At 44.3% G+C, this 18,254-nt stretch overlaps 1 protein-coding gene across 3 annotated transcripts in view; it reads left to right on the top strand.

The window, feature by feature from the left end:
- ALDH9A1 (aldehyde dehydrogenase 9 family member A1) overlaps positions 1 to 16,576 on the top strand; it is a 98,254-nt gene extending 81,678 nt beyond the window's left edge. For all 3 annotated transcript variants that reach the window (XM_073592856.1, XM_073592855.1, XM_073592857.1), the window contains 3 exons: positions 11,157 to 11,298; positions 12,539 to 12,651; positions 16,396 to 16,576. In XM_073592856.1, coding sequence (XP_073448957.1) covers positions 11,157 to 11,298; positions 12,539 to 12,651; positions 16,396 to 16,490 — 350 coding nt within the window. In that variant the 3' untranslated portion in view covers positions 16,491 to 16,576. The remainder of the gene's footprint in view (positions 1 to 11,156; positions 11,299 to 12,538; positions 12,652 to 16,395) is intronic.
- The last annotated feature ends 1,678 nt before the right edge of the window (positions 16,577 to 18,254 follow it).

Genomic DNA, 18,254 nt, shown 5'->3' with positions numbered 1-18,254 from the left:
TGGGTGAATCTTGGGTAAAAATACTGATAAATAGCCCCCTCATAATAATAAAAAAGGCAGTATTACTTATTTAAAACTGTGCACAATGTTTATCGCCTCCATATCTTTATGGAATAAATGGTTTAAACAACTTTAAATAAAATTGATGGCAAAAATGTGGTTATAGTGGGAAGGGGAACTCTTCACATTTTTTTGGGGGGGTGCATCGTGTATGCAAGTCTGGAACTGGTTAATTTTTCACAACTCTTTATCCAGGTTAATATACAACACATACATATGTGTTTTTGAGTTGTCTACTTTTACAATGTAGACCGTGAAGGAGGTGGGGATGAAATGGCTTTCTTTCTGTAGCATGATTTTTTTTTTTTTTTTTTTAACAAAATAGTCTCAAATACATATTAAATGTAAAATAACCAAATATAGTTACATTGCTTTGCTTTAAGCTGTATTCCAGACATGTTGACAATGTGTGCACTGTGTAAAATTGAATATCAAGCAAGTAATTATCCCCATGATCAGATGTGCAAGAAGCAACTGATTGACCAAGGTCATGTGAAATGTTTTGCTCTAGATGTTGCTGGGAAATGGCCTTTTCTGCAGCATCCAACTCCTGATATTGATTGTAGTAAGCACATGCACAGAGCTGAGTCACAGATGGCCTTATTTATGTGCCTACCGCTAATATATAGATATAGATATAGCATTAAGCAAGTGAGTATTTACTTTTCTTGGAATATAAGAGTTGGATTTCTGCCCTGATTCCTGTATGTTTTTAATAATAATGTATGTACATTTGTTATCGTAAATGTCAAAGAACAATAGATTGATATAAAATGAATGACAGGTATTGCTTGGATATGTTTTATATGAGAGTTTTACATTACCCTGGAATAGTATTTTAATTCTATGCGATCGCTTTTAATGTTTGACCAGTCCAAAATTAAGGAGTAACAATCATGCAAATGTGTTTAACCACTTGGCCTTCGGAAGGTTTTACCCCTTTCATGACCAGGGCATTTTTTTGATATTCAGCACTGTGCTACTTTAACTGGTGATTAAAAACATGCAACACTGTATGGAAATTAAATGTATATCATTTTTGTCCACACAAAAAAAGATTTGTTTTGATTACCACTGGGTTTTTTATTGTATAAATGAAAAAAGACCTACATTTTTGAAAAAAACAAAACACTATATTTTTTCTTATTTTTCCAACATATACAATAAAAATCAAATTTCTTCACAAATTTAGGCCGAAATGTATTCTGCTACAAGTGCTGACAATGGTTGGGTCTGATCCTGCTAACACTGTGCTCTGCATAGAAACCAATCATCTACCGGGTTTTATTGTCAAAACTTAATTGAACAAGCTGAAGTTAGAAGCAGATTGGCTACCATGCACAGCTGCAACAGATTTTGCATGCTCCACTTTTAGTAAATCAACCCCATAGTGTGCTATTGTGGTGGGCAATCTGGTGCTAACTGACACTGGCTGGGAGGGACACTAACAATACAATTGGAAGCATTGTTACTACTTTTTGATAAGTGCAAAACTATGTCAGAGCTTCAGAATTGTCTTGTGTCCTCTGCACGCTTCAGTTCTTTCGAAGAGTCTAGTTCTGATCTTCGACTACAGAATGATTAGCCTTTTATGTTGTAGAGATCTGAGGGTGAGGGGGTCTGAGTAGTTAGCTAAAGACAATGGCCGGGGCTAATACCACTCAGTCCACAAAAATGCTGTGTGCTTTTAGCCCACAACAGGGCTTAAGAGCTTGGTGCATTTCTGGCAGTTCAACCAATATGTTTTTGAACTTGCAGGTTCTTTAAAGGTATAAAACACTTGGGAATCGTGCAGAGATGTACTACACATGGCTGGATCTAGGGGGGTGCTGGGCTGGGTTGTGAACCCCCCAGATTTCATTTATGCCACCCCCCCAAAACCTACTGCTCTGCCTTCCTCTCTCCACCTCAGACAATGTGCCCACAGGGATGATGATCAGAGCGGCAGTGGGCAATTACAGCACCAATCCCCTGTATGTCTCTCTCCGCTCTTCAGCAGCTGAAAGTTGCCAGGAGGGGGAGAGGAGGAGAAGCCCATTTTCAGCTGCTGGAGAGAGAGCCATACAGGGGATCGGTTCTGTAAACGCCCCCAATCACCCTGATTATCCTTTGTCCACCATCCTCGCTGTGTTCACTCATCACTGCAGCATAGAAAACTGTTTCTTTTTCATACATCATGGGACACAGAGCTAGACTAATATTCATTACCTGCTGGGTTATACTTCATCTCCAGGTGAATGGACACTGGTAGACCAAAGGTCTTCAGACAGGAAGCGATCCCCCTATATAGCCCCTCCCATACAGGAAGTACGTCAGTTTTTTACCAGTGTCTGCAAGGTGGATGGCACGGTTGTTTGAACGCTCTGAGCTCCAGGTCTCTAGTCCCACAAATGGTTCTTAAAGGAATCAAGGTATTGACTGATCAGATCCATTTGACACAGGCTTTATATGCTTAAATAAATGGTACCCGAGCCTCACAAAGAAGACTCAAGATCCTGTGAGGTTTTGCCTCTAATGTGGCCTCCAGGCGCTGGACCCTGCAAAGTGGAATCCTGGACACCACAGTGCTAAGGCATTCCTGCAGGGTGCTGTACAGGTCCAAGGGAGTGGACCCTAAACATGAAAAGGGTACCCAGTCCTTGAAGATCCTCAAGTGACAGGAACCCGCCATAAAGGGTGAAGATTGGGCTCTTAGTTTCTAAGCTGCCCTGTGCCTGGACGGGTAAATTAAACTCCTTATTATTGTGGGGTGTTCCAGTGATTGTAACAATCATTTAAGCTAGCTAGGGGCTGGACACTTGTGTGCAGTGACCATACGAGGGAGTTTTGGGCTAGCTGTGGGTGTTTGCAAAGTGTACCCTTTTTTTGCTTATGGCTGGCTGTTTTTTACCTGTATGATGGCGCACCATTTCGCCTTGGTTCGCCAAGACGCACGTGCGTTCGCAAGAGCGCCACTGGGCTTAGCAGTTTGTTGTTTGGCAGCCATGCGCCGTAGCCTTTATCTGGGCGCACGAAAATTTGCGTCATATGCAAATACGGCCACGCCCATTCACCAGACCGCGCATGTGCGCACGCATGCCCTGAACGTTCTGGTGCACAGCCAGTTTATTTAAGCTGTGTATGCCAAGCATGCGGTGCTTCCATAAGGCAGCTGTGGGACACAGAGCAGGCTCTGAACCAGGCATTTGCAGTGGATCATTTCTCCTTACCCGGGTCACGTGAGTCACCAGGTGTTGCTTGGCAGGCTAAAGGTACTTGGCAGAATCGTTGGATAGGGGCTTGATGAGCCCTATTCAAGGGTCTTCCTTCTGAGGTGTTTTAATACTACACCCAGGTACTCCCTTTTTGTGGCTAGTAAATGTCTTCAAAAAAGAGGAGCCGGACTAACACTACAGGGAAGGGCACACCTATGTCATCAGTAGTTCCTGATAAACCTAGTCGTATCCCTAGTGTTGTATCCCCTGAAGTACCAGAGTCTTCCGGGGCAATCTGAGCTGCTGCACCTATCTGGAATTGTGCCTAAAGTCAACACTGCTGCTGCTTCACCCTTTATCACGAAGAATGAACTGTCCTCAGCCCTAGCCGAGTTAGAGCACAGGATTGCTGGCATGATTTCCTCCATCCTGCAGGGCGGCAGGAAGTGTGACAGATCCCCCTCCCCGGAGCCTCCTAGTTTGGAGCAGGAATGGGTTGAGGATGGGGAAGAGCTTAAAGCTCAGGATTTTGTGGATGGCCTAGCGGATGAGCCTGCTTTCGAGCAATCTGGACAAGAAGATATCCAGTTGGTGTCTGCCTCTCAATCAGAGGTTTTTGATCCTGACTCTTACCGAAATGGTTTGTTCTGCCTTTAAGTTGCCTCTTCCAGAGGTTACGGAGCCTCCCTGGTCCTCTTTGGGATCCCTGAGGCCTCTTCAGGCCACACAGGCTTTCCCCTTACACCCTCTGTTGGAACGGGCGGTGTATGCTGATTTTTGTTCCTCCTTAATGCCGTGTACACATGGTCGGACTTTCCGGCAGAAAAAGTCTGATGGGAGCTTTTCATCCGATATTCCGACCATGTGTATGCCCTATCGGGCTTTTTCTGTCGGCATTTCCGACGGTCTTAGATATAGAGCCTGTTTTAAATTTTTCCGTCGGAAATGCCAACAGAATTTTGCCCGATGCAAAGTCCGGCTGTGTGTACGTGGCATAAGAGGTTTTCCCTTTTATATCCCATGGATGAAAAGTTTAAGTGGAGCATGCCAGCCGTAGATGCAGCAATCTCTCTTCCTTTAAACAAGAACTTGACTTGTCCGGTAGATAACGCACAGGGCTTGAAAGACCCTGTTGACAAGAAATTGGAGTCATTATTAAAGGCTTCCTTTGGCCAGTTCAGCTATTCAGGCAGCTCTTGCAGCAATTGGTATCTGCGAGTCTGTAAAGGATCAGATCAAACGGCCTGACAGGCATAACCAGGAGGATGATCTGCCTGAAAATAAGGCAGATATTCCTCGAGCGCTGTGTTTTGCTGTTGACAGCTTTAAAGAATTTAATACAGCAGGTTTCTCATTTTGGCTCTCTTGTCTGTACATATGCGCAGACTTTTGTGGCTTAAGAACTGGTCAGCCGAGCTTCCTTGTAAAAAGTTATTGCCAGGTTTCCCCTTTCATGGGGTACGTTTTATTTGGTGATCACTTGGACAGCTATATCCAAAAGATTTCCGGAGGGAAGAGTTCTCCTCTTCCTGTGAAGAAAAGCACCAGGCGTCCCTCGATTTTAAAATCTCAGGGACTGCTTCCTTAAATGTCTCAGCGCCAAGGCAGTTACGCCGCCAACAGGGCGATGGGGCCAGGGCCAAGCCGCAAGGCCAGGGCCAGAAAAAACCCTGGGTCCAAAATTCTTCTAAGCCCAGCACCAAGCCCTCCTTTTGAGGGTATGCCCCCACTCCATCGGGTGGGGGGGAAGGCTGCTGCACTTTGCGGACATTTGGAGAACAATGGTTCAGAACGAGTGGGTCACCTCCACTATATCCCAAGGTTACAAGCTGGAGTTGCGGGGGGGTTCCCCCCAGAGGTTTTTAAGATCCAGCATTACCTCAGATCCTCCAAAAAGAGACTTGATGCACTAGAGGATATAGTGCCTGAAGCAATAAGGAGTGATTGTAGAGGTTCCTGTACCCGAAAGGGGTGCAGGGTTTTATTCGAACATATTTACAGTTCAAAAACCAAACTGGGACACAAGGCCCATTTTGGACCCAAGATGCCTGAACCAGTATCTACTCATCCAGTCCTTTTGAATGGAGTCTGTCCACTCAGTAGCAGCCTCACTCCAGATGGGAGACTTTCTAGCCTCCATCGATATAAAGGACGCTTATTTACACATACCTATCTTTCAGTTTGTGACTCTACCCTTCGGGCTTGCTACAGCTCCCCGGGTGTTCACAAAGGTCCTAGTACCAGTACTGGGTCTTTTGAGGGCCCAAGGGATCCTGGTGCTTGGGTATCTGGACGACCTGCTCAGAGATCACTCACTACAGCCTCTAGAACAGAGCATAACATGCACAGTGCGGTATTTGGAAAGCTTAGGCTGGATCATAAATACTGAAAAGTCAACCTTGAAACCAGCTCAAAGTCTAAAGTATTTAGGTCTGATCCTAGATACAGTCTAAGCAAGAGTATTCTTGCCATCCACAAGGATCTGGTGCATCAGATAAGAGGCACCAGACAACCCTTGATTCGGCTCTGTATGAGTCTTCTAGGGAGGATGGTATCCTCCTCCTTCAAAGCGGTGCCCTATGCCCAGGTTCCATTCCAGGCCTCTACAACAAGACATCTTGTTGGCTTGGAACAGGAGAGGACAAGCCCCGGATTATCCAATGTTCGTGTCTCCTCGGGCACGCTTATGCCTAAACTGGTGGTTGCAGGATCAGAACCTGCGAAAGGAAAGATCCTTCCTTCCGGTAACTTGGAAAGTACTCACTACAGATGCCCGTCTCTCAGGCTGGGGAGCGACCCTAGAGGGGCTCACAGCTCAAGGGGAAATGGTCAAGGACAGAACAGATCCTGCCCATCAACATCCTGGAATTACGGCAGTACGACTGGCCCTACGGTCATGGACGGTGGAGCTTCAGGGCTGCCCTATCGGGGTTCAGTCGGACAATGCCACTGCAGTGGCCTATATAAACCACCAAGGTGGTACCAGGAGTCGTTCAGCTCTGAAGGAGGTGAACCACATACTAGCCTGGGCAGAGGGACATGTGCCGATTCTATCAGCAGTCCATATCCCAGGAGTAGAGAACTGGAAGGCAGATTATCTCAGCCACCAGCAGATCTGGTCCCTACACCCAGGGGTGTTCCAGGAAATTTGCCAACGTTGAGGAGGGCCAGAGGTCGACCTACTGGCATCCAGGTTCAACAACAAGCTACAGCAGTTTGTGTCCCGAACAAGAGATCCTCTGGCAATCTGAGCAGATGCTCTGGTAGTTCCATGGAGCCAGTACTCCCTGGTTTATGCTTTCCCTCCAATCCCTCTCCTTCCACATTTGTTGCCCAGGATTCAGAGAGGGGAGTTCTAATCATTCTGGTGGCACCAGCCTGGCCCAGGAGGCCCTGGTTCCCGGAGATTGTGAGACTGACAATAGACAGGCCATGGAGGCTTCCATGGCACCCCGATCTACTGCCTCAAGGTCCTATATCCCACCCCAATTTACAGTCTCTAAATTTGACGGCATGGCTATTGAGATGCCACGGTCCTTCAACACCCTGGCTTCAGGACCAGTAGTGTCTACCCTAGTGAATGCTAGAAAAGCTGTCACTAGGAAGATCTATCCTAAGGTCTGGAAGACTTATATTGCTTGGTGTGAAACCAGAAAATGGCATCCTCGGAAATATGTGATTTGGGAGAATTCTCTCTTTTCTACAGTCAGCTGTGGCAATTGAATTGGCTTTGAGTACAATCAGAGGGCAAGTTTTGGGCCTATCGGTATTCTTCCAAAGGCCTTTAGCCTCCCATTCACTGGTCCGAACCTTTATGCAGGGGGCAGCTTGCTTGCTTGCTTGCTTCCCCCCATTAAGTCACCTATGTGTCCTTGGGACTTGCACTTGGTGCTGTCTGTGTTACAGAAACAACCATTTGAACCTATCAAGGAAATTCCATTAGACTTGCTGTCAAGCAAGCTAGCCTTCCTGATGGCTATCACCTCGGCTAGAAGGGTTTCGGAGTTGGCGGCCCTTTCGTGCAGGGAACCGTACTTGATCCTGCACCATGACGGTTTAAATCGGGACATTACTTTGCCTTTTTTCTCTCTGCCTCGTTCGGCAGAAGAGAGATGACTGCATTCTTTGGACGTTGTCCGGGCAGTCAAGGTTTATTTGTCTAGATCTGCGGAGATCCAAGGATCAGACTCCTTTTTTGTTTTACCTAAAGGACCCAAGAAGGGGCAGGCAGCTTCCATTGCCAATTGGGTCCGTCAATTGGTCATTCAGGCCTATGGTCTGAAACGTAAAGCTCCTCCCTTTAGGGTGAGAGCTCATTCTACCAGATGTGTAGGAACCTCCTGGGCTTTTTGCCATCACAAATCTGTGGCTCAGATTTGTAAGGCTGCTATCTGGTCTTCAGCGCATACGTTCACAAAATTTTTATCAAGCGGATGTTCGAGCAGCCAAGGATTCGGCTTTCGGCCACAGTGTACTGCAGGCTGCCGTATAAGGTCTTATGGCTAGTGTTTGGCAGGGTGTCTCCCTCCCCTCAAGGCTATTGCTCTGGGACGTCCCAGCAGGTAATGTATATTAGCCTAACTCAGTGTCCCATGATGTATGAAAAAGAAAATAGAATTTTTTTTTTTGTCATACTTACCTGTAAAATCCTTTTCTTTGAGTACATCATGGGACACAGAGTTCCCCCCTCTCTCTTTGGATTCAGTGCTTGCTGCAAAACTGAAGTACTTCCTGTATGGGAGGGGTTATATATAGGGTTGCCACCCATACGGGGTTGACCGGGACAGTATGGGATTGGCAACTTGTGCCTGGGTTTCTGTCCCCTGGAAACCCAGGCACAACATATATCCAGCGCCTCTGTGTCCCGGTTTGTCCCGTCCTCCGCCCCATATCTCTGTGTTTACTATGTGGCCGGTGGCGGCTGTGCGCCTATCTGCTCCTCTCCTACACTTGTCTGTGTAAAAGCGCTTCCTCACCTCATGGAGCCTTGCCCTCTTCCTGCTCCACCACAGCTTGGAAGACCAGATATTGAGGTGACCGGGGAGCCCGAGACCTCCTCCGCACAGCGGGAACCCAAAGGTATAATCGCAGCCCCCTTCTTCCTCCTCTGTCAGCCCCCATCTTCATCTCCCCTATCTCCCCCATACTACACCAGGAGGGCTCCCCTCCAAACATTACACATGCCCGCACTATATACACTATATTGTACATAACACACGCCTGCACTAGATGCAATTTGGCTACACCCACTGTTCACCGCTGCGCGTGCCGCATTACTACTCCCCTAGGGCACACAGAGGTGTCCCAGGTATTTTACAATCTCATAGTGTATGCTACAAAAAAAAATGCCAAGCCCCGCTAAAGTGTTCGGGTTTGGCTTGAAGAAAAGGTGGTAAGGGGATCACTTCCTGTCTTAAGACCTTTGGTCTACCAGTGTCCATTCACCTGGAGATGAAGTATAACCCAGCAGGTAATGAATATTAGCCTAACTCTGTGTCCCATGATGTACTCAAAGAAAAGGATTTTACAGGTAAGTATGATGAAAAAATACTATTTTACTATGCTTCAGTTTGTGAATGAACAGGAAACCACTCGGCACAGAGCAATTCCCATTCATTCACTGTCCAGTGCAGCTGAGGCTGCAGAGGGGGATCTCTTTCCTCAGTCCCTTTCTCTGTCTCAAGAGACATCGGGAGTCTGTTTAGGGGCGCCCGGACGTGGAGACATCGGGAGTCTGTTTAGGGGCGCCCCCCCATCCATGCATCCGGCCCCTTTCAGGACATCAGCATGAATTTCAACGGGGGGGGGGGGGTTTAAGCACCTGATTAAAGCCAGAGGCTCTAAAAGGCTTCAAAATAGGGTGGGCTCGGGTTGCAGAGCATTGCGCTATGAGTCCACCCAGGTGTGTTACAAAAGTGAATGACTATTCGCTATTGAAACGCTGATCCTGCTCCTGACCCGTTTCCCGATTGGCCGAAAAGAGAAGCATCCTGATTGGCTGCCGAGGAGGAGGGAGGAAACGGAAGACGCGGAGAGCAGAAGGGAAAGCCACCGCCACCATGATGACTGCGGAGAGCAGGGGAAGGGGAAGCCGCCACCATGATGCCTGTGGAGAGCAGGGGAAGCCGCCTGTGAAGCCCCGGAGAAGCGCTGCCCGCCAATAGATGAAGTAAGTGCTCCGGACCCGACCGACCATGGCGCGGGAGAGGCGATGGTGTTGGCACTGTTTGCGGCCCCCCCCAAAAGAAATTACCACTGGCCCTGATATTTAACCAAAGCCCCCCTCCCCTGTAGACCTACACCCACAAGTCTGTCAAATCAGAACCTGCAGCTGTGTTCGTACGGCTGCTGCATTCCTATAGTGTAACATAATACAAACCTATGAAAATACAGCGCTAACAAACACCATGTAAATGAAATTGCAAACAATTCAATGATAATAAATGTACATATAAAGTGACTGATGTGCTTGAATCCAAAAGTGTAAAGTGCCACAACACCCCCTCCTGTGTCCCCACTCACTGGATCAAATGGACCCCCAGCCTTTCAGTCTAGGGGTCAATTCAGGCTTAGTAGTGATGGCCAGGAATGGCAGCTTTGGCATCAGATCATCAGACAGATTTTCCTTATTAAAGATACTCGATCAAAGTAACAGGTACCCAAAATGAAAAGGAATGGACAAATAGTGAAGTACCGCTATGAAAAGGATTTATTGAGCATATAAATGGATACTTGCAAGAAGTATGATAAAAGCAGGCATAAAAACATGGTGCTGTGAATACAAGAAATACCATTTATGGCGTGCGTTCCACGATACCACAAGTGACGTCAATAGGAACTGGAAATTATGTCTACGCGTTTCACCCTCCCACAGGGCGTCATCAAGGAGGTCCTATCGACGTCACTTCCGGTATTGTGGAACGCACGCCATGAACGGCATTTCTTGTATTCACAGCACCATGGTTTTTGTTGACTGCTTTTATCTCCTTGTAAGTATCCATTTATATGCGCAATAAATCCTTTTCATAGTGGTACTTCACTATTAGTCCATTGCTTTTCATTTTGGGTACCTGTTACTTTGGTCGAGTATCTTTAATAAGGAAAATCTGATGCCAAAGCTGCCATTCCTGGCCATCACTTCTAAGCCTGAATTGACCCCTAGACTGAAAGGCTGGGGGTCCATTTGATCCGGCGAGTGGGGACACAGGAGGGGGTGTTGGGGCACACCTGGAATTTGAATATGTTTGTATTTTGTTCAAGTGAGTAGCACTTTGTGTACAGCAGCTGCACTTGTCACTTTAAAAAAAAAATATATATATATTTTTTTCACTTCGTGCTATTTTGTACTCCATTAGCGTGAGTAGATATATTTTTAGAATATATTTTACTCATATAGTGTAACATAGGCTTCCTGCACACAACTCCACACCCATTAAAAAAAAAAAAAAAAAAAAACCACTGATTCACACTGCACAGATTACAGCACCCATGTGAATGCTACCTCAGTCACACACTGAGCCTTGTATATTAACTCAATTCAGTTTTAGTTTTTAGATTTATGAGGAATTTTGTAAGTTTTATATTTCGCGGTGTCCTCTAATAATTTCAGTGTATTTTTAACAAATATATCATTCCTTTTTTTTTTTTTTTTTTTTCTCTGCACCCCCACATCAGACAGGCTAGACCTGGCCCTGGTACTGCATGTGCCTTTTTTTTATTTTACCTTTAACATGCTGTATGTTTAACGTTACAAGAATGTACTTGGTACTTTTTTCAAGAAATTAAAAAAAAAATTCTCACCTATTTATCAAATAACCATTTTTCAAAATGGTGTATACCAGCTTCTGTAAAATGTATAAAATGTCATTTTTTTTCAGTCTGTTGTTTTTGAATTGCTCATAGGAAATTGTGCAGATGACATGACCTGTGTAAAAGAAGAAATTTTTGGCCCTGTGATGTCAATCCTGCCCTTTGATACAGAGGAAGAAGTTTTGCAAAGGGCAAACAATACAACCTATGGTCTGGCTGGAGGAGTTTTCACCAGGTTAGTGGATTTAAATAATTTTTTTTTTTTTTTTTATACTGGTTACAACTGAAGGAAGCTTCAGCAGGGAACGTCAGTCTGCAACCTCTGTATTTTAACGATATTTACACATTTGTATAAAGGGATAACTACCTAATGGCTATATGTATAACATGTTTGTAGTGAAATGTTTGAAGTGATGGGTTGAGTCTGTGCCCAGGCATGTAGTTGGGTTCTAAATTCTCATATTATTTGACGTTTGGTTGAGTTTATATGTGTATGTGCATATAGCAGAGGTTTCCTAGGTCAATTGTCACATGATTTGGGAGGAAACCGCTTTCCCATTAGATCTTCCAACTTCTCATCCACCTTCCTAGACTTTTCTCAAACCTTAAGGCCCATGCACACTATACGAAAATCAGATGGAAATATTCATACGACAAACTGCCAATTTTCGGATCGTTAGTATGGTGTTTTTGACAGCCGATTTTAGCTTTTTGGTCAGACAAAAGTTGGATGTGCAGACTATAAAATTTTTGACGGATGTGAATTCAACATCAGATTTTTGTTTTATTAGTACGGTTAGTAATCTCTCTGCTGCTCGCGGCTGCCTGCACAGTGAGGGCAGAACTGCAGGGATGCAGGGCGGGTGCAGAGAGATGTCATCTCTCTGCTCCTCCGACCGCTGGCTCCCTGATTGGCCAGCCACCCACTCACCCACCGAGCCGCCCAGCTGCTTGCCCGCTCTCTCACCCGCCCACGGATCCTCCGGCCCACTCACCAACCGAGATGCAGCCCCGCCCACTCACCCACATTCGTGGGGGGTGATCAATTGCCCTGTTGCGCCAACCCAAACCCCCCCCCCCCCCCCCCCGATTTCCCCCCCCCCTGGACTGCACACAAACTGGCCTCAGCTAATCATCCATTTTGTATGTGGCCATTGCACAGAGTGCAGGTGCCTCCAGAGGTGGCATTTACCAGTAAACTATCCACCCCTTGTGAATGTAGCCTAACTGTAATCGTTTTACCTGGATAATAAAAAGTTGTTTTTTTGTTTTTTGTTTTTCCCCAAGGATGTTTTTTTTTGCTTAAGGTTTTCTCTGCAGGTTTTGGGATTTTTTTTTCCCAATGTATTTGACTCATGCCATGTTAATACACCTGATAATGTTTACTAAGGGAGACATGTAGGAAATTACTACTCTTTACGCTGACTCTCATTAGTCTTTCCTGCTGCCTTACATGCTTTCTTTCCTCCCTACAGAGATATACAGCGTGCGCATAGAGTCGTTGCTGCTTTACAAGCTGGGATGTGCTTCATCAACAATTATAATGTGAGCCCAGTGGAGCTGCCTTTTGGAGGCTACAAGAAGTCTGGTATGTGTTGGCTATAGCTCTACAGATAGAGACGTTTAAGGAGAATTCTTGTTAACATATTTGCTTAATATGTAGATATCATCACTCAAGTAGCTCTTGTACTACTGTGAACAGTGTTGCCATGCACCACATATTCACCTCCCTGGTGGTATGATTATGTCAGATTTTTGCGTCTCAGAGCGGTACATTGTTTTGCATAGAAATGTAAATCTGTTCAAACAAGAGTCTAGTAGACCTCCTGGGTATGATAAAGTTTGAAATACGAAATCATAAATTATAATATAGTACATAACTATAAATAATAATCCCAAATGATATAATATATTATTAATAATCAATAATGTAATCAAATCAAAAACGCTGAAATTTGCTCAGTCGCAAAATTGTCGCTGTCGTCACTTTAAGTGTCTGACAAATTTCCCCACAAATCACTATCGGTCAATTCTGCAAGTGATTCTTATTACTATTGCTGTTGTCTAGCTGGTCAAAAAAAATGCTTTTGACGTAAAGGGACTCTGGATGCCATGGACATTCTCAAGTTTCCAGGCAGAAAGAATAGCATATATAATATAAAAGGTGCATGCAGGGCACTGGACAAAGCACTAAGGACAAAAGGGATGTCAAATGATTTGATAGAGTAATGTAATCTTAGAGATTACAGTGTACTGTGTGTGTGGGTTTTTTTTTTTTAATTTGCCGCCGGGCTCCGCCCCCAAGCTCACAGGGAACGGAGCCGACACACAGTACCTCGGGCGGAGGACACAGCCCGTGGACACAGCGGGAGGATAGCGCAGGATCCTGGGGAAAAGGTAAGTAACTTTTCCTGGATCCTGCGATGCAATACCAAGTGTGGCTTGGGGTTACTGCTTTTGATAGTGAAAATTCACCCCGTGCCACACTTGGGAATACCGCTAGGAAGGTTAAGCCAGTCTTGATGCTGGCAATGGGGATTGAGTTCTGTTATTCTGGATGAGCTCTGCTATTTTGGATATCTTTTAAAAGCAATACATGTGATTGGGCATTCTTTGCAAATTGAACTTTCACCTCACTCTTTAGTAAATCAACCCTGTTTAAAAACCTGTTTTTAAAAAAACGAGTATATATATATATATATATATATATATATATATATATATATATATATAATTATCTGTTCGTGTGACAACATTGAAAAAAATGACATGTTGCTACAAAAGTAATGAGTGTACAGCTTGTATAATAGTGTAAATTTGCTGTCCCCTCAAAATAACTCCACACACAGTCATTTAATGTCTAAACCGCTGTCAACAAAAGTGGAGTACACCCCTGTGAAAATGTCCAAATTGGGCCCAATTAGCCATTTTCCCTCCCCGGTGTCCTGTGACTTGCTACAAGGTTTCAGGTGTGAATGGAGAGCAGGTGTGTTAAATTTGGTGTTATCACTCTCACTCTCATACTGGTCACTGGAAGTTCAACATGGCACCTCATGGTAAAGAACTCTGAGGATCTGAAAAAAAAATTGTTGCTCTACATAAAGATGGCCTAGGCTATAAGAAGTTTGCAAAGAGCCTGAAACTGAGCTGCAGCACGGTAACCAAGACCATACAGCGGTTTAACAGGACAGGTTCCACTCAGAATAGGCCTCGCCATGGTCGACCCAAAGAAGTTGAGTGCACGTGCTCAGCGTCATATCCGGAGGTTGTCTTTGGGAAATAGACGTTTGAGTGCTGCCAGCATTGTTGCAGAGGTCGAAGGGGTGGGGGGGTCAGCCTGTCAGTGCTCAGACCATACGCCGCACACTGCATCAGATTGGTCTGCATAGCTGTCGTCCCAGAAGGAAGCCTCTTCTAAAGATGATGCACAAGAAAGCCCGCAAACAGTTTGCTGAAGACAAGCAGACTAAGGACATGGATTACTGGAACCTGATGAGACCAAGATAAACGTATTTGGTTCAGATGGTGTCAAGTGTGTGTGGTGGCAACCAGGTGAGGAGTACAAGGACAAGTGTGTCTTGCCTACTGTCAATCATGGTGGTGGGAGTGTCACGGTCTGGGGCTGCATGAGTGCTTCCGGCACTGGGGAGCTACAGTTCATTGAGGGAACTATGAATGCCAACATGTACTGTGGCATACTGAAGCAGAGCATGATCCCCTACCTTCGGAGACTGGGCCACAGGGCAGTATTCCAACATAATGACCCCAAACACACCTCCAAGACGACCACTGCCTTGCTAAAGCAGCTGAGGGTAAAGGTTACATAGTTACATAGTAGGTGAGGTTGAAAAAAGACACAAGTCCATCAAGTCCAACCTATGTGTGTGATTATGTGTCAGTATTTCATCACATATCCCTGTATGTTGCGGTCATTCAGGTGATTATCTAATAGTTTCTTGAAGCTATCAATGCCCTCCGCTGAGACCACCGCCTGTGGAAGGGAATTCCACATCCTTGCTGCTCTTACAGTAAAGAACCCTCTACGTAGTTTAAGGTTAAACCTCTTTTCTTCTAATTGTAATGAGTGGCCACGAGTCTTATTAAACTCTCTTCTGCGAAAAAGTTTTATCCCTATTGTGGGGTCACCAGTACAGTATTTGTAAATTGAAATCATATCCCCTCTCAAGCGTCTCTTCTCCAGAGAGAATAAGTTCAGAGCTCGCAACCTTTCCTCATAACTAAGATCCTCCAGACCCTTTATTAGCTTTGTTGCTCTTCTTTGTACTTGCTCCATTTCCAGTACATCCCTCCTGAGGACTGGTGCCCAGAACTGGACAGCATACTCCAGGTGCGGCCGGACCAGAGTCTTGTAGAGCGGGAGAATTATCGTTTTATCTCTGGAGTTGATCCCCCTTTTAATGCCTGCCAATATTCTGTTTGCTTTATTAGCAGCAGCTTGGCATTGCATGCCATTGCTGAGCCTATCATCTACTAGGACCCCCAGGTCCTTTTCCATCCTAGATTCCCCCAGAGGTTCTACCCCCAGTGTATAGATTGCATTCATATTTTTGCCACCCAAATGCATTATTTTACATTTTTCTACATTGAACCTCATTTGCCATGTAGTCACCCACCCCATTAATTTGTTCAGGTCTTTTTGCAAGATTTCCACATCCTGCGGAGAAGTTATTGAAGGTGATGGACTGGCCAAGCATGTCTCCAGACCTAAACCCTATTGAGCATCCTTGGGGCATCCGTGGGGCATCCTCAAAAGGAAGGTGGAGAAGCGCAAGGTCTCTAACATCCATCAGCTCCGTGATGTCGTCCTGGAGGAGTGGAGAGGACTCCAGTGGCAACCTATGAAGCTCTGGTGAACTCCATGCCCAAGAGGGTTAAGGCAGTGCTGGAAAATAATGGTGGCCACACAAAATATTGACACTTTGGGCCCAATTTGGACATTTTCACTCAGGGGTGTACTCACTTTTGCTGCCAGCAGTTTTTTAGATATTAATGGCTGTGTGTTGTTGTTTTGAGGGGACTGCAAATTGACACTGTTATACAAGCTGTACACTCACTACTTTACATTGTAGCAAAGTGTCATTTCTTCAGTGTTGTCACATGAAAAGATATAATAAAATATTTACAAACATGTGAGGGGTGTACTCACTTTTGTGAGATGCTCGTATGTATGTATGTGTTTATATACATTTTTTTTTTTTTGTAATACAATTGTAAATACTTTTTCAATACACAAGCAGAACAGAATGCAAGAGTAGTGTTTTTTACTGTCACATGCTTGTAAACAGTTACATTATATGCTCTGTGTTCACAGGCTTTGGACGTGAAAATGGCCAGGTGGCAATAGAGTACTATTCACAGCTCAAGACTGTCTGCGTTGAGATGGGAAATGTAGAGTCTGTGTTTTAAATGGGATAAAACACCTCTCACATCACTCTTTCAAGAAGTGTTATGAATGTTGCATTCTGAAATTTCTATTAAACTGGTTTCTGAAATTCCTGTTTTCTGCACTGGTGCCACATTTTTATATTTGCATGTGACTGCATGAATAGTATGCATATTAGCATTTCTATCATATTTACTATGGCTCTTAAGTAGAAAGCATCAAAGTATATCAGGATTACTCTTCTTTCGTTGCGAATTGTTTAGCAGGGAATTAATCTAATTTTTATATTGAATTATCATTTTAAATTGCACTATGAAAGGAAGAGCAGGTTGTTGTGCAGTTTCCATTAATGTGAGACCTATAGAGATGACATATTGGGTTCCAAGATAGTACTGAAACCTAGCATAGAAAGGACAGCACAAAGTGTATTCAAAATCTTTACTAGCTTTGCAAATAGTAAAGGTTTGTCCTTTGGTCTGTGAATGGACTTTAGGCGGAGGTATGCTATCTACCTGTGAAGCAATTGTAACTGTTGCCACATAAAGCTTTGCAAACACTCAAACTCAATCATTAAACATTAACTACAAAAATGCTGAATAACGAATTAATGACCATATAACCTATTGCTTCTTTTTGCCTGTTTTTGCCAGTATTTGATTAGTAAAGTTTTTTTATTTTTTGCTCCAACTATCCTTTGACATCTTTGGTTATCTCAAACACAACTTATGATTATATTTGTTTTGTTCTTGTATTAAGGTAGTGCCAACATGTGTTTTGCAACACTCTACAGAGTACAAAGGAGAAGTGGAGGGGTGGTGTATGTATGTGCTGGTCTGGCCAATCCGGTAAGCAAACAAACAGAAAAAGGCCTAGTGCTCAAGGCACAGCATATCTCCCAGGATTTTGAGGACAGACCAGATATGTATAAAAAAAGTTTTCTTTATTAATACACAGATAATAATACAATAAGGTATGAAATCAATGACATAGTACAATAGTCGCAAACATGATCTATAGAGCCACCTGCACTAATTTTTCACTGCTCTGTTTTCAGCAGTTATCATGTTTGCGACTATTGTACTATGTCATTGATTTTATACCTTATTGTATTATTATCTTTGTATTAATAAAGGAAACTTTTTTTTTTTACTAGTAATTGCGGAGATTTTGAGCAGGACTGCGGCGGACAGATATTTTTGACACATTTTTGGGACCATTGACCTTTATACAGCAATCGGTGCTATAAAAATGCACTGATTACTGTGTCACTGGCAGGAAAGGGGGTAAAACTAGGGGGTGATAAAGTGGTTAAATGTGTTCCCTGGGAGGTGTTTCTAACTGTGGGGGGATAGGACTGACTGGAGGAGGAGATGGATCGCTGTTCCTAATCACTAGGAACAGCAGATCTGTCTCTCCTCCCCTGTCAGAATGGGGATCTGTCTGTTTACATTGACAGTTCCCTGTTTTGGCTCTCTGTGGAGCGATTGCAGGTGGCCGGCGGCCATACGCATCGGCTCGGGCGTCGCAGGCGCGCCCCCTATCGCTCTTAAAGCGACACCTACGGCGATTCACCCAGGAGAGCCAACCTGCTGCATTATAATGACGGTGGCTGGTCTTAAAGCGGTTAAATATCATCAAAAAGGTAATTTATTTCATTAATTAAATTCAAAAAGTCACTCATATATTATATAGATTTATTACACACAGAACATTTCTTTTAATTTTGATGATTATGGCTTGCAGCTAGGGAAAACCCAGAATTCAGTATGTTCGAAAACTAGAATATT

The sequence above is a fragment of the Aquarana catesbeiana genome, linkage group LG07 (genome assembly GCF_042186555.1).
Source record: "Aquarana catesbeiana isolate 2022-GZ linkage group LG07, ASM4218655v1, whole genome shotgun sequence".
NCBI lineage: Eukaryota > Metazoa > Chordata > Amphibia > Anura > Ranidae > Aquarana > Aquarana catesbeiana.
Note: the sequence above shows the minus strand (reverse complement) of the source record. Positions and strands in the feature narration are given on the sequence as shown.